General features: G+C 38.9%; 1 protein-coding gene across 13 annotated transcripts in view; it reads right to left on the reverse strand.

Moving 5' to 3' along the window:
• The window catches only part of phldb2b (pleckstrin homology-like domain, family B, member 2b), a 57,546-nt gene that overhangs the window by 19,511 nt on the left and 18,583 nt on the right, over positions 1-19,452 (reverse strand). For 10 of the 13 annotated variants that reach the window (XM_055181317.2, XM_055181321.2, XM_055181319.2 and 7 more), the window contains 8 exons: positions 14,996-16,128; positions 11,455-11,784; positions 7,244-7,381; positions 6,481-6,618; positions 3,161-3,289; positions 1,939-2,094; positions 381-491; positions 211-300 (listed from right to left, as the gene is read on the reverse strand). In XM_055181317.2, the coding sequence (XP_055037292.2) occupies positions 211-300; positions 381-491; positions 1,939-2,094; positions 3,161-3,289; positions 6,481-6,618; positions 7,244-7,381; positions 11,455-11,784; positions 14,996-16,128 (2,225 nt within the window). Of the gene's footprint in view, positions 1-210; positions 301-380; positions 492-1,938; positions 2,095-3,160; positions 3,290-6,480; positions 6,619-7,243; positions 7,382-11,454; positions 11,785-14,995; positions 16,129-16,276; positions 16,392-19,452 lie in introns of those variants that run through there. The other 3 variants (XM_055181328.2, XM_055181318.2, XM_073863931.1) reach the window with 2 other exon arrangements.

The following is a 19,452-nucleotide window of genomic DNA, read 5'->3' on the forward strand; positions in this document are numbered from 1 at the left end:
GATACTTCTTCCCTGATTCACAGAAGTTTCCCTTTTACTGTGAAATATGGTGATCTTTTGGGACAGCCACATATGGTTGTTAAAGCGCTCAGGTCTCACAACTCATGTGTGGTCCAAGAGAGGACAATGCTGTAGTCCATGTCAAGAAAAGATTGTCTTACAGACACCAAGAGGACATGATTTGTGATTGGCAGCTGTCGGATTACTCACCTCTTTCATACTGATGGGACTAACAGGGAAACCCAATGTCCCTGTGAGATCTGAATATCTCTTCTCTAAGTTGACAAGATGCTCCTTTTCCTGGGGATTAAAAACAGAATGGATGAATTTCATGGACTTGGTCACATTTACAGTATATGACATAAAGACTAGGATCATACCCGCCGTAGCATCATCTGAAGATTACTCTTTTCCTTCAGGAAGTTCTCCTTGTCCCGCTGAGCTTGCTGGGAAATCTGTGTGTACTGTTTCTTCAGGGCCAGGAGCCTCTCCTAATGGGATTAAACATTAAAATGCTTATAAATATACATACACAAATGCATACACTGCAAAAAATGAGAAAAAAATCTTAGTATTTTGGTCTTGTTTTCAGTAAAAATGATCTAAAAACTCCTAAATCAAGATGCTTTTTCTAGATGAGAGAAACGACCCGAGAAAATAAGTCTAGTTTTTAGATCAAAAATATCAAATGTAAGTGATTTTGTGCATAAAACAAGCAAAAAAATCTGCCAATGGGGTAAGCAAAAAATCTTGAAAATTTTTCTTAAACACTAATTCAAGAAAAATTCAAGAAAAATTTGCTTACCCCATTTTTGCTTGTTTTATGAAAAAATTACTTTAAACTTGATATTTTTGGTCTAAAATCTAGACTTTTTTCTTAGGTTGTTTTGCTCATCAAGAAAAAGCATCTTAATTCAAGAATTCCCAGATATTTTCACTGAAAACAAGACAAAAATGCTAAGATTTTTTTTCTTGAAAATCATTTTTTGCAGTGTACAAGTCGATAGTTTAAAATTATTTAAAAGCATGCGAAATTCATCATGAGATGACAGGATCCCATCCCATCATTTTCTGGCACCAACACTGCAAAAAATGACTTTCTTACTTAGTATTTTTGTCTTGTTTTCAGTAAAAATACCAAAAAATTCTTAAATTAAGATGTATTTTCTTGATGAGCAAAATGACTTAGAAAAATAAGTCTAGTTTTTAGACAAAAAATATAAACTTTAAGTAAATTAGTGCTTAAAACAAGCAAAAAAATCTGGCAATGGAATAAGAAAAATTTTCTTGAAAAAGTTTACTTTTTTAATAAACACTTAATTCAAGATTTTTTTTTAATGCCATTGGCAGATTTTTTTGCTTGTTTTAAGCACAAATCCGTTTAAATTATATATTTTTGGTCTAAAAACTAGACTTATTTTCCTAGGTCATTTTGCTCATCAAGAAAATAAATCTTAATTTAAGATTTTCAAGAAAACAATTCTTAGTATTTTTGTCCTGTTTTCAGCAAAAATATCTAAAAATTCTTAAATTAATTATTAAGATGCTTTTTCCTGATGAGCAGAACTACCCAAGAAAACAAGTCCAGTCGTTAGACCAAAAATATCAAATTACAGTGATTTTGTGCATTAAACAAGCAAAAAAATCTGCCAATGGGGTAAGCAAAAAAGTCTTAAACATTTTCTTAAACACTAAATTCAAGAAAAATTTGCTTTGGCAGATTTTTTTGCTTGTTTTATGCACAAAATCACTTAAATTTTATATTTTTGGTCTAAAAACTAGACTTATTGTCCCAGGTCATTTTGCTCATCAAGAAAATACATCTTAATTTAAGATTTTTTTGATATTTTAAATGAAAACAAGGCAAAAATACTAAATAAGAAAGTCATTTTTTTGCAGTGAAAATGCACATGGTGTGCATACAAACAGGAAACCCACCTTTCGTGTGACGGTGCTACGTTGGTAATCTGCGATCTCTCTGAGAATCTGCCGAGTCTGCGTCTCCTTCTCCTCATCCTGGCGACTCTCTCGTTCCAGCTGTTGAAACTCAAGATCTTCAAAACGCTTGGTCTCCACCTCAAGGGTTTCTGCATCCTGATACACAAAAAAAGGTTCTCCATTTGTATTACATCAACATTTTCAAAGCTTATCATCTGCAGCCAACACTTAAAAATAAAGTTACTTTAAAGGGTTATTTTAATATAATAAGACTGTTTTGGTTTAATGGGGATTTTTTTTCATTGGATGGTTGTGTTCAAACACTGCCAATAAACTTTTATGTACAAACACCTTGTAAAAGTGGATTTTGCATAATACGCAATAATTTAGTTTGTACCTTTTTGTACCTTTTTTCACTTTTGTGCAGTAGTAACGTGGATATTAAAGGTTCTCTAGGGAACTATATACATTTTAAAAGTAAGGAAGTGAAGTCATCTCCCCACAGTCTTTAAAACTTCAGACACCAGCACTCCCACTCCTCTAACAAAATTTCAAACAAAACCTTCTTGGTTCCTCCACCCTCCCTTGGGATGGAGATTGAGGTTAAGGTTTCACATCGCTGGAACCGGGCCAATCACAGCCATAAACATTCCTCCTCAGCCACCACATGTCAGACAACACACAAACTGCTGCAACTTTCACTCGCGACCACTGACCTTTAGATCAATTACGTCAACACTCACATAACCTGACCCCCGCAACCGCAAGCCCTGCAGCAAATCCACTCAGTTAAATAAACAGCCAACTTACGCAACACTTTAATTCAAAGCCATCAAGCTTTGTAAAACCACATTTCCAATCTAAAACTTCATTCACACCTCGTGTGGTCACTTTTTTGTTGTACAATAATAAATATTTGGATGAATATTGTCATTAAGATACCATAAAAATTGTATGCTAAATTTTTTTTAACTTTATGAGATTCATCAGTGCCAGAATGGATAAATCAGGCAGGCATGACATTGACAGTGATGTTATTTATGATTACATTAAATACCATGCAACACATTCAATAAGGACATGCATGTGGTATTAGAGAGAAAGACAGCATGACTTTCATTGAAGTGAGACAGATGCAAGTGCTACAGATGAAGAGAGGAAAGACTCTTGGTTATTATGAAGAAGAGGAAGAAGAGGACGAAGGGGTTTTGTGAGTACTGACCCTGCTGAGCTGCAGCTGAAGTTGCTCTTTCAGGGCTTCAGGGCAGGAGTCCAGCTGAGTCTTCTGCTCTGCTAGCAGATTCACCAGGTGCTCTAACTTTACCCGTTCTGCATCTAGCTTGACTTTGTCCTTCATGTGCGTATGGATAGGATGTAAGAAGAGAGGAGAGAAGGGTTAGCGATGGAGCAGGTGGGATGGGTGGGGTTAGTTACTACAATCAGACAAGCAGGAGAATATGGAGAACGGAGCGGAGATGCTGGATTAATATGAAGAACATGACTGTCTTTGATTAGCATGGCATGATGATGACAGTATAAACAGATATTCTTGCATAAATCCAATATTATCTTGATCATTAGTTCTCAAACTAAGAAAAGACTGATAAAAATTACTAATCTATGCCTGTAATGCAAAACTAAGTTTCATTAATAGTCACAATTCAATCCACCAAGTCATCTAGCCACCAAGTTTAAATGTACATAAGCTGAACATATTAATCAATTCTCTTAAAATTGTATCATTTTACTCATAGGTGGGTGCTCGGCACAACATCATGCAACGCTTACTGTGGGTTCACACCAGCAGCGTTTGAGGTGTCAAATTCGCGTCTACCGCGTCTAGTTTGCCGTGTAAACTCGCTTTATTTTTGTGTGTGAAAGTCATCGAGACATTCATGCGGAAATTCGCGTCATGGGAGGTCTTCTGCGACTCCGCTCGCTTCCTGTAATCACATCACTACTAGAGCAAGCTCCTGATTGGTTAACGCGGCACGTTTTTCCGCCAAAGTTCAAATTTTTCAACTTGCGCGTTTCCCGCAGCAATCGTGCGAATGACGCAGAATCGTGTCTACCGCACCTCGCTAAACACATCATTCGCACCGCGAGACCTCCAGACGCTTGTCAACGCGTCTTTACATTGACTTAACATTGAAATCACTCTCCCTTGACGCCTCTACCGCGGCTGGTCTGAACGCAGCATTAGGGTCGTGTACACCAAAAGCGGGAAAACACCAGGCGGATACCATCTGTAAGCGCTTGCCAGCTTTTTTTAGCTAAGCGCTTTGGTTGCTATGATACTTTGGTTGTTGTGATATTTGTCCAGCCGTTACGGTACATTCACATGAGGCGAAAGCTTTAACGCTTGACGGAAGGCTTGTTTGAAGCGTGGCCAACAGCTAAGCACAGTGGCCGCAACACATGCTCCGGTCTTCCCTAAACGTAATTGGCTGGCTCTGCCTAGGTTATTTGCAAAAGGTGATCTGATTGGCTGACGCATGTGTTGCCGCTTGAAAAGTTGAGAAATGTTCACTTCTACCCCGAGCAACGGCACTGACACGGCGCTGACGGATCCACAATTCAGTTCGGCAACGCATGACATCACCCATTAAAAGTGAATGGGAAGCGTTAACGCTTACGCCCCGTGTGAATGTACCGTAACTCCACTGTGATTGGACGGCTAAGTGAAAAATAACATTGACAGGCTGAGCGTTTCACCCAAAGTCACATTTTTTTCAACTCTGGGTGCTTAACTGAGCGTAGAAAAAACACAAAGGCTGAATCCCAAACCGCCTACTTCCATACTATATAGTATGTAAAAAGCGATACTTTGCGTACTATATAGTATGGAAGTAGGCGGTTTGGGATTCAGCCAAACTAAATCTGCCAGCTGCTGGCTTTTTTTAAAAAGCACAACATTTCCATTGGAAACAATTAAAAATGTATGCGTAAACGCCTTGGTGTACACGCCCCCCTTAGGTTGCTTAGCAACGGCAGACGCTATGGGAGCGCCCAAGTGCTTTGGAAAGGAGGAGGAAGGTGGCGTTGCTGCGTTTTCCTTGCGGTTTTACACGCAAAATGTAAGGTGCCTCTTAATCATCAAAGCATTGTGGATATTACAAATCGTGAGATCCAAAAATCAGAGAGGCTACCGAATTTCGAAAGCGCTTTTGATTAAAAATTAATTTAGTATATCTAACAGGTTTTTTTGTGGGTGCTCTGCCATTTCAGTGGGATCGGCGCCTATGACTTTACTTCATGCCTAGTGCACACGGACATGGGTATTTTATAACCGTGACTTTTTTAAGCGGTTTGGCCGTTCATCCACACGAAAACGCAGTATCCGAGCACTGAAACCGAACATTTAAAAAAAAAACTGCCAGGGTGAGGATTTTAAGAAACGCCGGTTTCAGTGTTGTCGTGTAGACAGTAAAACCAGGGTTTTTGCCTTGCGATGTCACTTTTGTCATGCTTCTGATTGGCCAAGGTGGCTTTATGATTTGGGTTATATCGCCACCTGCTGGTGTGGCATGCTCTTGACAGCGCTTAATCAGTGCTTTTTCATGAGGATGGAGATTTCTTTTTAACCGAGCATGTGTGGACGGGATTTTTATGGAGGAAAAACTCCAGTTATAAAAATACCCGTGTCCGTGTGGATTAGGCCTCAGAAGAAATACAATAATTAATTTATTAATTCATCCATCCATCCATCAATTCTTATTTCAGACCCTTAGGTCCATAACAAAAATAAAAAAGATAAAAAAAGAGAATCAATAAAAACCCACTGGAGTAATTTGGATTACTTTAATGATGGATGTATGAATTTTTGGAGCTTAGCCATTTGGAGTAACATATGAAAACATGAAAGCATTAAAATATAAATGTATTTGTTGTGTCCAGCTTAAGAAAGGAAGTCATGCACATCTGGATTTGATCATATGGTACAGTTTTTGTGTTGCCTATTTAGCTTAGGTAAAGAATTTAAGGCAAAGTTGATGTGTGGTCACAGGTGTACATATATCAGCTACTGCAATATACAACAGCTTTGAACATAGCTCATTCAATCAGGTTTTAAAGCCGAAGACATCCGTTTCATACAAGCCAAACAACCATCCTTTACAAGAGTTAGCACCTCTGCAATGACCTTTGCAAGTGAGTTCAAGCAGGGCTGTAGACTCGTGTGTCTCTGCAGCTGCCAGGTTCAAATGAATTGAGCCGGAAGTCAGTGTGAACTTGACCCTGCAGATGCAAGTGCCAGGGTTTCCACAACATGCTATCTTAGAAATCCCTCACATCAACAGAGTCTGTGGTGTCACTCGGTTTAGCAGAGGTGGTGTATTTAGAGCAGACCTGGGATTACCAAATGTGTAATGTGACTGAGAGGCAGCCAGGAAATGTGTGCAAGGAAATGAACAGATTAAATTTAATGTGCAGGGTCCAAAATTAAGATCGAGGTCCTGCACCCTATTTTCTTTTGGATTCTCAAAAGGGTGAACTGATATGAATCCTGAGAATATGCAAGCACTCGAGATCTCGAACACATACCTGAGATTTTTCCGTCTGTGCTTTGTTTTCGATGTCAGCCATCTTGTCTTTAAGTTGCTCCAAAGCATCTCTCTCTTGTTGCAGTTGAGCAATCTCTGAATCCTGCTCACCTTCCAACAGAGCACGCTCCACTTCCAGCTAAATGTGCATACAGACATAAAAACAGATGCTTAATTTTAACTAAAGCAAAACCTCTGACCACAGCAACTGCAGAAAATTTGATAATGTTGCAGCAAACACTGATGTCAGTGTTGGACCACCAAGAGGGTGCTTCAGTTCACACACATAAAAAGGGGCCCGCATTCTGAGCTCATAAAACTGATGAAAGCCCAAGCTCATAAAACTACAGTTTTATAAAAAACAGGCAGCTACTGTTTGTTAAATGGCGATCTAATGGAACAGCTGACGTAGCAGTAAAGAGAAACTGCTGGCGGAGGACCAATCGACATGCAAGTGATGGAACGATTCTGCTTTACAACAACAGAGTAATTTCTCTTCATCTCTCGTCTTGTCAAACAACTACAACCTCCTCTGTTTTATACCTTAGACCAAAATATCAAATTTAAGTAAGCCATCCAACCTTAAAACTTAATGGGGACAAGAGAGAGGAAAAGACATATATGTTTGAACGTCAGACCTCATCCGCACCTCGGTTCCTGATCACTCTGCCACATGTGCTCTTCCACATAACATGTGACTACAACCCTTTCTCAACTAATCCCACCTTTCATAAAATCTGCCCCCTTCCCTCAAGTACACGTACCTCTCTAATGGACTCCTCCATTTGGTTGTCCAGGTCTTTGATCTTCTGCTCCAGTTCTTCCATATTATTCAGGACCTGGATCCTTTCCTCCTCGATACGTCTCACTTCCAGCTTTAACTGTGCGTCGTCCTCAGGCACCTGCAGATGACATCATAATGTCATAAACTACTAACTAACATCAGAAAGCAAACAATTATTAACCAAAACTATATGAGAGGATGTTATATTGTGAATCTGGTCACAGGCAAAAGAGTCAATTTCAATTTATTTCTGCAGCAAAAATTTGTATTGTAGCAGCTTTACAGTAAATACAAATATATATATAAAAAAAAAAAAAAATATATATATATATACACACACACACACACACACACACACACACACACACACACAGGTAAAAGTAGGATTTTAATCAGACATAATTTCATAGTGTTATTAGTGTTATCAATATTAGCTATATGAATATTATTTTGTTGAGTAATAAACATTTGAGGAAATTATTACTGATAGACACACATCTGCATTTTTTTTTCTAGATATTAATAAGTTTTCTTCATTTTTATCAGGTGGCCTCTACAATGGCTGCATAGGTGCACAGGAACAATCCTTCCTAAAATGCATTAAACTTTCGTTTACAAAGACGTGAAACTCATCGAGTGGTCAGGGGTGTTCACTGATATGCTCACACAAAAATGGCTGCAAAAGATGCCCTCCAACAGGTGTTTTACCATTCGTTGTAAACTTGTGGACCTATTTTTCCAAACGCCTCACACCCGTATATTCTTCCGTTGAGAGCTTGAATAATAGACACTCCAGCCCAGTTGGTGGCGATAATCCGCCTTTGCCAATTGCAAGAATACAAACAAAGTTCCCGGCGCGGAGTAATACCGTACCTCACAGCACATCTAATACATGTCAATGGAGTTGGACAAAACTACGATAAAACCTGTTGGAATGTGTCTTTTGCAGCAATTTTTGTGTGAGCATATCAGTGAACACCCCTGACCACTCGGTGAGTTTCACGTCTTTATAAACAAAAGTTTAATGCATTTTAGGAAGGATTGTTCCTGTGCACCTATAGAGCCTTTATAGAGGTGGGAGGTGATACAAGAAACCCCGAAAATTCTCGGGACAGCATCACACGTCCAAATCTCAGCAAAAACCGTTCTATTTTATCATAAACAATCTGAAAACAGGGCTTTAAGTGTAAAATACCGAACTTGTCCTTTAAAACTCTATCAATTATTTATTATGTAATTGTTTAAAAACATTTTAAAGCCCTAAAATAGTTATAGGGGGTCCTCGAGTACCCCCTCCCAGAATGTTTTAGATGTCTCCTTATTTTAAACACGGGATTTAACTCATTAGTTTGTAAGGGAGACATGTTTACCATTCTGGAAGGTGGCTGAAGAGTTAAATCAGGTGTTTCAAGTAAGGAGACATCTTAAACTTATTGGAAGGGGGTACGTGAGGACCATGATTGGAAAGCACTGAAATACAGCATAGACATGCCTCCTTGTGGCAGCAGCGCCACTGAATGACCCGACAACAGAATAAATCCAATAGAAACTTTGAGAAAACTTTGAGAAGGGTGGAACTACTTCCTATATTTCCTTAACCAATTATTTATGTAGGATTTTAATTTCAGTGGAATGTCTGTCTGTTTTGAGTTTCTTAAGGAGAGAGAGAGAGAGAGAGAGAGAGAGAGAGAGAGACAAAGAGAGATATTGGTATTGTCCATTGTATAGCACAGCGGTCTCCAACATGGTGCCCTCATGGTGTCTGTGAGTTGCCCGCCAAAGTACATTTTAATAATAGCCTCAATTTAAATTTTTATTTAATACATATTTTTTATATTAGCTGGGCTTCTTTTATGTATGTTCACATTTTAAACAATGCTAAAACATATGAACAAGTAAAATAAAATAAAATCGATGAGTAAAACAGGTTTTATGTAGACTATATCAAAAAAGTAGCCCTCCACATTGTTTTACCCTTGTGGTAGCCCTTGCTCACAAAAAGCCCCCTGGTATAGCACATGCAGTGAGGTGTGACGGAAAGATCATGTCCGTGACTCCTCTATATTTGGACTGTGATGTTTATATATCGCCTCATCGTAGTTTATGCTATGGGTGGCACATCTCTGGATTTTCTCAACACCGTTTGTGTGTGTGTGTGTGTGGGGGGGGCAGGCAAAGGAGAGCAGCAAACAGATTTATATTACCATATCACAGTTTCCAAAGCTTTGAATAGTTTTGTTACACTATCGACTAGTCTTATGCTAATTTTAATAGTGTTTTACAACCCTTAAAAAGATCATCTATAAAGCACCTTTAAAGGGTCTTATGCTGTTTATGGAGTGTTCCACTACAAGCGTTGCATTTTTAAGATGGCACGTCAAGTTGAACAATGTTGTGTGCACAAACACATCTTGCATGCTGTAAATAAATGCCCACTGTGAATCTGAGTCAGGTAAACAAACACCAGCCGATTTAAACAGAGCTTCATTACAACTAATGAGTTCCTAAAATGACTCCTCATACAGGCAACCTACCAACTTGTCAATTAGTTGCGCACATCACCAGTTTAACAGGATTTCTCCAGTGCAGTGCATCATTCCATACATGAGCAGGAGGGAAGACATCCGCACATTCCTCATTGGATTAGTGTGTATGTGTGTGGTTGTGTGCATGCCAAGGAAGGGTGGGAAACTCTTATAAGTTCACAGGAATTAGCAGTAAGGCTTTACAAACGATTCAATTACCTAACAAGATTAAAGACACATTGCATGAGCGAATAAAACTCTGTGCATGAAGCTATAGTGGAAAATGCTGAGGGTCACCTGATCAGCACAGATTAATTTACATTTATGCCTTTGGAAGATGCCTTTATCCGAAGTGACTTACCGTGCAATGTGTGCATTCAATCTATACACTTGAGAATAAAAATTTTTGTGTAGATATAAACATTTTTTAACCACTGCAACTAAACTAGACTTCTGTTTATAAATATATAATATTTGACTTGTAGGATGTTACTAGATGTCTGTTTTAAGCCACCTGCTCCCTAGACTAGGGGGTCTCCAAACTTTTTCTGAGGAAGGGCTACCACAATGGAATGGATAAGACAATCTTGAGGGCTACTTTTTGATAAAGTCTACTCAAAACTTTTTTGTTTTACTGATTGATTTTATTTTATTTTACTTGTTGCTCTGTTTTATTATGATTTAAAATGTTAACATGCATGAAAGAAGCCAAGCTAATATAAAAAAAGATAATAGTAAAAATAATGTAAAAATAAGTATTACAATTGAGGCTGTTAAAGGTGCAGTGTGTAAATTTTCATCGGCATCTAGTGGTGAGGTTGCGAATTGCAACCAACGTCTCAGTCCACTGCTCACCCCTCACTTTTGAAACGCATAGAGAAGCTACAGCCGCCACCGGAAAAACATGTCATAGACGGAGACAACTTAGTAAAAAAAGTTTAAAGTAGAAACATGTTGGCACAAAATTGCGACTTCCATATAAAGGGAACCCTCGGTGTATGTAAATAAAAACGCCTCATTCTAAGGTAGTAAAACATAACGGTTCATTATAAAGGGGTCTTCATATACCCCTGATAATATACTTTTGTATATTATTTTGCATTTCTGTCAAGAGATCCTTTTAAAAAGTACACACTGCACCTTTAATAGAATGTGCTTTGGCGGGCACCTCACAGACTTTGTTCGGGCATCCTGGTGCCCGCGGGCACCATGTTGGAGACCACTGCCCTAGACAGTACTATCAGCATTTGAAAAACCTACAATGCTGGACCATTTTTTATAATATATTACCATGGACAACAATTTTTTTAAATTGAGATTTATATGACAATCTGAAAGCTGAATAAATAAGCTTTTTATTGATGTATGGTTTGTTAGGATAGGGCAACATTTGGCAGAGATACAACTATTTAAAAATCGAATTTAAGGGTGCAAAAAAATCTAAATTTTGATAAAAATCGCCTTTAAAGTTGTCCAAATGACTGCATCCGCTCACAAAATTAAAAGTGTTGACATATTTACGGTAGTACATTTACTAAATATTTTCATGATCTTTACATTTTATCCTAATAATTTTAGCATAAAATCAATATTTTTGTCCCATACAATGTATTTTTGGCTATTGCTACAAATATACCCATGCTACTTAAGACCGGTAAAAAATTACCTTGTTTGTACGTATCAGCCGAGGCGAGGGTGTGGGGGCGGAGCCAAAAACAGCTGCTGACTCCGCCCTTACTTCCTTGTGTCCACTATTCTGCCGCTGCCGTACCGGTCTCTCCTCACTGCCCTGTTTCTCCCGGGCTTTGGACCCATAGTCGTTCTCGGTAGAAAAACTGGCAGAATCCGAGAATGCGGATTCGTCATCCGACACCTGTAATTTTTCCAGCTCCTTGTTGATCTTCTGCAAGTCTGCGACGGCCGCACCAGTTTTGCTCTGCTCGGCACGGCCCAATTCTGAGCACAGACTCAATATAGTCTCCAAACGCTGACGTTCCTATGGATTCAATTGCCAAAGACAAGAAGATTGACATATGCGCATATTGCAAACACATTCAGCACCTAAATTAGATATGCATCGCAAAGCTGTGTGCTATAATAATTTGGAAACGCTCCTCACCTTTGAGTTACACACAGATTTACCTCCAGCAGTTCTGAGCATGTCCACATGTCAAAAGACTTTTGCCAAGTAACAAACAATTCACTTTAAAAGACCATGGGAAGTGAAAACCAGAACATTACTGCTATTCCCCCAAGCATCTTCCATTTAATCCAAACAGTATTTATTTTCATTTACATGAAAAAGAGGTTGAAAGGCACGATGAAAGCCCATAACTGTCCGAGTGTATAAATCCCAAAACGGCTCTGGTGTGGAAAGCAGCTCTGGTTCAAGCAACACATATGCTATTGAGGCATCCTCTGCCGATATGGAAATGCAAATAGTATTGACATTCCAGCGGGAAAAAAATGTTCTCACAGATTCATATAGTTGTGATTTAATGATCTAACCTGCATCATAGCTCAAAACTTAACAGTAATTAAATCCATATTTCCTTGTAAATCTAAATCTGGTCCAGCACAAATTAACCCATCATGGATCTAATCACACTGAGCGCTACTCACCATGTTATCGGATACAGAGATCATATGGCACATGGTGACCTCAGGGCCACCTTCCTCACAGATGACCAAAAAGATACCAATTGCATTCCTCAATGCTTTAAAGACAAATTACAAAAATATGTACTCAGAAACTTCAGCTCTGCACCAGACTTGAAGGAAACACGGCTCTATAGATGGCAATCTGGACACAGAATGAAACTGGACCCATTAAGAACACCAGTAGCACTGGACAGGAGGGGATATACAAATAGCATCAGTGTGATATAATCCTTCCGCTGTAACTCATGGTAAGAGATGCCAGCTGCCCCACCCCATCCCAGTGCATGGTCGAGGCGTAAAACTCTTAATTAGCTCCCCCCATGGATATGAAGGACATTGACAATGTAAACAATCCTATCTGTATCACTTCAAGGTCAATAGCACTCTTATGCACTTACATACAAAACAACAGCTTTTAATATAAATAGAAAGTAGATGATGCAGTGCATGAGACTGTGAGATACATGATATATAATGTGGCCAAATTATATCCTTTACAAAGGCGGCAATCCCACAATGCAACAAACTAAGTAAAAAGGGCGGACAAGTCAATCGCCTTTACAAATAAATAAAAACAAAAAAACGCTTTTTGGCAACCAGTTTCCACTGATTTGAGTCCCTATGGTCTTCGCAAATCCACTTAATGGTAATGGGTCAGTGACAAAAACAGTTTGGCAAAATGAGAAATTCAAAAATCTTTTAAAAAACTTGTTTTAAAAGCATGCATCAAGGTTATTTCAATGCTCATAGTGTATTTATGTTGATTTTATGCAATAAAAAATTACATTTGCACCATTTTTATGAAAGTTAAGACTGAATGGACCTGAAAATGTCAAATGGTGTAACCGCCAATTACGCCAAAGAATAAGAAATATTAAATATTTTATCCACCTTGATGGCATGTAAGCGTAATCAAAAAAATAAATAAATAAATAACAATATATATACATTTTAAAATATAATTGTATTAGTTATTTTTTAAATGTAAATTTTAATGCGTTTTTGTAATATTTGTCCTGACATAGTATGCTGAAAACAGCTGATTCTAAATAATCTTTGAAAAATGATATAAAAATGTATTTTAAAAAACCATATTACACTAAATTAGATGATTATATTTAATTCCACATTTTTTATGAATATATTTATATTTTTATTTAAAAAAAACTAGTTACACCAATTGACACAGACCGGTTACACCACATTGACATTTTTGCAATTATCCCCCAAATATTCTTTCAAAATGAAATAAAACCAGAGAATTGTATACAGAGAATGTATACAAGTAATCTGCTATTTAAAAATTTTTTTTTAACCCTTTTACATTTAATTGAACCATACGAACACAAAATAATTAACGTCACGTCATTGACCCTTAAACAAATTTATCACAAGGTTTTATTTTGATTATCAGGCTTCAAGTTCAAATCGGCAACAGACGACAATAAACAGAGCTAGTATGCATTTCTTGGTACTTCGAGTGCTCACTTTCAAACTAGCACACTTCACTAAGAAACAAGAAATAAGACCGCATGGGAAAGAATGTGCATGTGGATAAACTTATCCACCTGTAGCGGTCTGGTTTTCACTTCCCAGTCTGTATTATACCTCGCGAAGAGTACCGCAACTACAGACTGGCATTAAGTAATGAGTGAGCGGTCTTCGCTGATGGTCTGGCCTGTGCCCAGCAGGGCGGCGACACAGGTGGCCTCCCTTAACCACAACGTACAAAAACACTGTTGCCTTTCATTTGAACCTCACTGAGAGCAGCTGAGGAGTAAGAATGGAGCGTGTTAGCGCGGGCAATATGCCAGGATCATCTGCAGCTGTGGATGGCCTCCCAAAGGGAGTGTGTTTGGGAGGCTGAGTTCAATGAAAGTGAATGTGGTTCTGGGCTGTCAAACTGTCTATTAAAAGAACCATTATGCAGCCACACCTTTGCTTGGGTCTTACACCACATCCACTACAGAGAACGAAAGGGGTATTTTTGCACATAGTCTAAGTCAGTGTTTCCCAATCCTGGTCCTTGAGCACCCCCTCCCAAAAAGTTTTAGATGTCTCCTTATTTAACACACCTGATTTAACTCATCAGCTTGTTAGGGAGACGTGTTTACCATTTTGGAAGGAGGCTGATAAGTTGAATCGGGTGTTTTAAATAAGGAGACATCCCAAAAAAATTTGGAGGGGGTGCTCGAGGACCAGGATTGGGAAGCACTGGTCTTAGTGAATGGTGCATCTCAAATTGCTACCCAACTTCCTAGGATGGAGATCAATATATTGAGTATAATTGTACACTGAATATAAAATTAAGATGCACCCCAAATTTGACAGAAAGATTCATTTGGATCCAGGGGGGTCTTACATATCTAAGCGGCCTTAAAATCCCATAATGCAGTATGGGTTAAAAAGTCACCAGTTTTACTAGGAGATGATCTCAAGGATCCAATATACACTATCGTTCAAAGGTTTAGAAAGACTTATGTTTAACATCAGGAGAAACATTTCAGTCAAGCGTAAGTTATTTGATAAACAAAATAAATTCTCACCAGCCTCTCCACTTCCTGTTCCCGCAGTCTTTCGTCTCTTTGTCTTTGATGGTAGTCTTGAAGTTCTTCTTTTCCACTGAGAGAGCTGATACTGCCCTTCCTCTCCCGGAAGCCTCCCTGCGGTCCAAGCCCTGCTTTCCCGAACGATTGCCTCCTCTCCCCGAAACTAAACTCCAGAGCAGGAGAGGGACCACGTAGGCCTTGCTGATCCAATTCTGAACAAGAGCTGACAGAGGTCAAACTAACCTTCTTGGCTTGTCGAGGACTGGTGGTCTCTTCTGAAGTCATGGTGACATCAGGAGGGGCTACGGTCTGTTTGGTAGCAGATCTAGTGGACAGGGAAATAGAGACCACCTCGGATTGGAGGCCATTCTGGTGATTAACCTCAGGGATGCCAGTTGGGCGAGAAAGCTGGTTGTCTGGAGATCGGTAGGTAGGAGGTAGGGTGAGCTGGCTATCGGCAGGTCGATAGAGGCGTGGTAGAGAGCGACTGTGTGAGCTCATGCCTGTAAGTGACCCAGCAGAATACTTTCTTTGCCGTGGAGAAGGGTCGAGTCCTCCGTTGCGGCCTGTGTCTGGGGTGGGGAATCTGCGAGCCAGGCGGGGGCTGGAGGGCATGCTGGCTGCCCCACTACCGCCCACTGGCGTTGGGGGGAGGGAACTGGCAGCACTGGTGGATGAGCCGTTCCACATTGAGAGCGCAGATCCTGAGGTCGGGGTACGGCGGCTTTCCGACGTATTGTTGAGTAGACTATCCTGAGATGTGTTACGCGTCATAGGTCGCGAGTCGGAGCGGCGGGGAGATGGAGGCATACTGTTGGGTGAATGGGCTGGAACTTTGATTCCCAGTGGAGGACGATCTGAGTTATACAATCGCCTGGCTTGTTCCTGATAGGATGGCGTTGGGGAGGACGTGGTGACAGGTGACAACAAATTAGGTGTAGTGGGCGGAGACTGTGTCATGCTGAAGTAGGAGGGGTTAGAGTCGCCGTTGGCCCGTAAACTGTTCTCCAGTGCCTGTTTCTTTTTCTGTAAAGTGTCCATCAAATCTCGCAGTTCGGAGACGGAGCGCATCCCCCTGGTGCTAGTTCCACCAAGACAGTGACTAAAGTCACTGCTGAATTTCAGATAATCTGATAAAGCAAAACACAACAACAATAAAACAATAAACATTTTGCTTATACATTTAAAAAACACTTTTAATGCTTTCTCTCTCCATTAAAGGGACATCCCACTTTTTTTAAAAATATGGTCATTTTCGAGCTCCCCTAGAGTTCTTACCGTTTTGGAATCCATTCAGCTGATCTCCGGGTCTGGCGCTAGCACTTTTAGCATAGCTTAGCTCAATCCATTGAATCTGATTAGACCATTAGCATCGCGCTAAAAAAATAAGCAAAGAGTTTGATATTTTTCCTATTTAACACTTGACTCTTCTGTGGTTACATTGTGTACTAAGACCGACAGAAAATTAAAAGTTGCGATTTTCTAGGCAGATATGGCTAGGACTATACTCTCATTCTGACATAGTAATCAAGGACTTTGCTGATGTAACCGTAAAATTAGTCCCCTCATTGAAAGTAACCAAGGGGAATATTTTCGGGCAGTGCGTAATATCACTACGCCTGCTGCAGCCATGTAACATCAGCAAAGTCCTTGATTATTACACCAGAATTAAAGCATAGTTCCTAGACATATCTGCCTAGAAAATCGCAACTTTTAATTTTCTGTCCATCTTAGTACACAATGTAACTACAGAAGAGTCTAAATATCAAAACTCTTTGGTTATTTTTTTGCGCGACGCTAATGGTCTAATCAGATTTAATGGATTGTGCTAAGCTATGCTAAAAGTGCTAGCGCCAGACCTGAAGATCAGCTGAATGGATTTCAAAACGGTAAGAATCAAATGTTTAACTCTAGGGCAGTGTTTCCCAACCCTGATCCTCGGGCACCCCCTCCCAGAAAGTTTTAGATGTCTCCTTATTAAGCACACCTGATTTAACTCATCAGCTTGTTAGGGACACATCTTTACCATTTTGGAAGGAGGTTGATGAGTCGAATCAGGTGTTTTAAATAAGGAGACATCTAAAACTTTCTGGGAGGGGGTGCCCGAGGACCAGGGTTGGGAAACACTGCTCTAGGGGACCTGGAAAATGAGCATATTTAAAAAAAGTGGAATGTATCTCTATAAAATGCTTAACCTTTGTAAGCTTAAAGTAACTTTGTATATAATACAAATTGTTGTCTTTCTCACTTTGTAAGTGGCTTTGGATAAAAGTGTCTGCTAAATGGCAAAGTTAGATGTCATTTTAGAAAAAGGTTTAGTAGAGTTTGGCAATAGCAGTTTAATAATTTGAAACATATCACTATTAAAACAAAAGAAAGTAGTTACAATGAGTTATATTACAGACTATATATGTTAACTGCTGCGATTGCTTTAATGATTTGCAGCAGTACATGGAGCTTGATGGATATATTTTTCTCTCAAGAAAGTCTGCCTGTCTAAGCAAGCTCACATTATAAGTAGGTCTGCAGTTATAGCCAGCACAAACAATGAAGACATTTTCTGAAAATAGCAACTGGCCCCAAGTTAGTTCAAAGCTACAGAAAAATAAAAAAAAGTGTAACTAAAACTGTAAAACTGGGTATATTTACAAAAGCCACACAAATGTTATAGATACAGTTTACATTAACATTTAGATGAACTATAACATCATGTGACCCTGTCTGATAAATCCAGGTTATAATTCTGAGATTAGGATCACCTAAGATTGATTTTACATTGATTTCAATCTTTGACATGACCTTACTCAGTCAATATAAAAAAAATCAATGTTATATTTTCACAGAATGTTCTTTACATTGTATGTAAAAAACATAAATATCAAAAACAGATTTTAGCTGGGTTTTTACAGTGAGGGTCCCATATATCACTTTATCAGTAGAAGACATAATTCATAAAAACATACATAATTATAGAGATTAGAAAAAGATAAATATATACAATTACTTTGCCTCTGGGTTCTAAGTTTTGGGATCTTCCCTACACACATTTATGCCTAACTCAACTCTCACTCTTTCTTTCAAACACATACACCTCATCTGCTTTGTATCTCTCTGTTATATGGATGAGAGGTGAACTTCTCTCGACCATGTGCCAGAAGAATGCAGATCAAAGAAAGGCTCTCTTTAGATGATTGACGTAAATGCACATAAAACATTAACCTGCACATGCCAAGAAATATCCCTTTATCTATTTAGGGTGTTGGAACGTTCGACTGAACCACAGAATAGCCTATCAGGTGAATATAAAGAAGGAAACAGAGCAGAAATCAAAAGACACGTCATGAGGACGACGTGGGGAAAGGCATGCATGATCACACAAACACACACACTTTGACCATACATGGAAAGGATGTCTAGCTATCCATTAACCAGATTCACATTTTATGGCTACCATAAGAAACTAAAACATGTAGATGAATGAAGTTCTTAAAGGGACAGTACATATAAAACAGTTCTTATAGGGACAATACATATAAAACAGTTCTTAAAGGGACAGTACGAATGTTAACAACTATTCTGTCATTATTTATTCACTGTATTGTTTGAGTAGAGCTCAGAAAGGACACTGAATCTGTATAAATGGTTAGTAGCCTACAACTGATCTACCCCTGTAAACTAACTGGTCACATACGGGTTAAACTTTACCTTACCAAGCAAAATATTTAGGACCCAAGTAGGTGTGTGTGCTTTTCCCAGGTTCGCTATGTACCCTATACACCGAGTAAGTGGATTCACATTTGTTTATGTTGAGGGTCTTCCCTGCTGTCTAGCAACACACAATGTGTGTGAGGGGGTGTGGGGGTGATTTATGCCCCACTATCTACACCTCACTCAAAACATTCAATCAATCATCAGATGCAATTCACATCTGTGTACAGACCATACAGAGTGGCTAGCTGCGTATGTGTGGTGGGTTATTTGGTCATCCTTTGGGGTCTTTTGTCTCCAAAATGTTTAATTAATTAAAATTCTATTAGAAGTTTAAAAATTTAATAAAAGTTTTGCGTATATCGGAGCTGATTGTATAGTGGCCAGCGCTCCGACATATGATGCTCTCTCACTTTTGGCAACCTGAGTTCGATTCCCGGCTCATGGTCATTTGCTGATCCCATACCCTTTTCTTCTTCCTGTACTTTCTTGTCCTCTCCTAACCTCACTGTTGAATAAAGGAAAATAACTGGCCAAAAATATAACTTTAAAAAAGTTTTGCTTATAAACTGATAAAAATGTTTGTTGGTGATGATGTCACTCTGTAAATAAATAAAGAAAATGTATGCGCATGACCTCACTGTTCTCACAAATGTGCATTTTTGTAGTTTACAGAGATAAATTTTTAAATTTTTAAAAGTTTTAAATTTTTTTCAATTTTCAGCCCCCCAAAATGCCATTGTTAT

This window comes from Misgurnus anguillicaudatus, chromosome 25, assembly GCF_027580225.2.
Source record: "Misgurnus anguillicaudatus chromosome 25, ASM2758022v2, whole genome shotgun sequence".
NCBI lineage: Eukaryota > Metazoa > Chordata > Actinopteri > Cypriniformes > Cobitidae > Misgurnus > Misgurnus anguillicaudatus.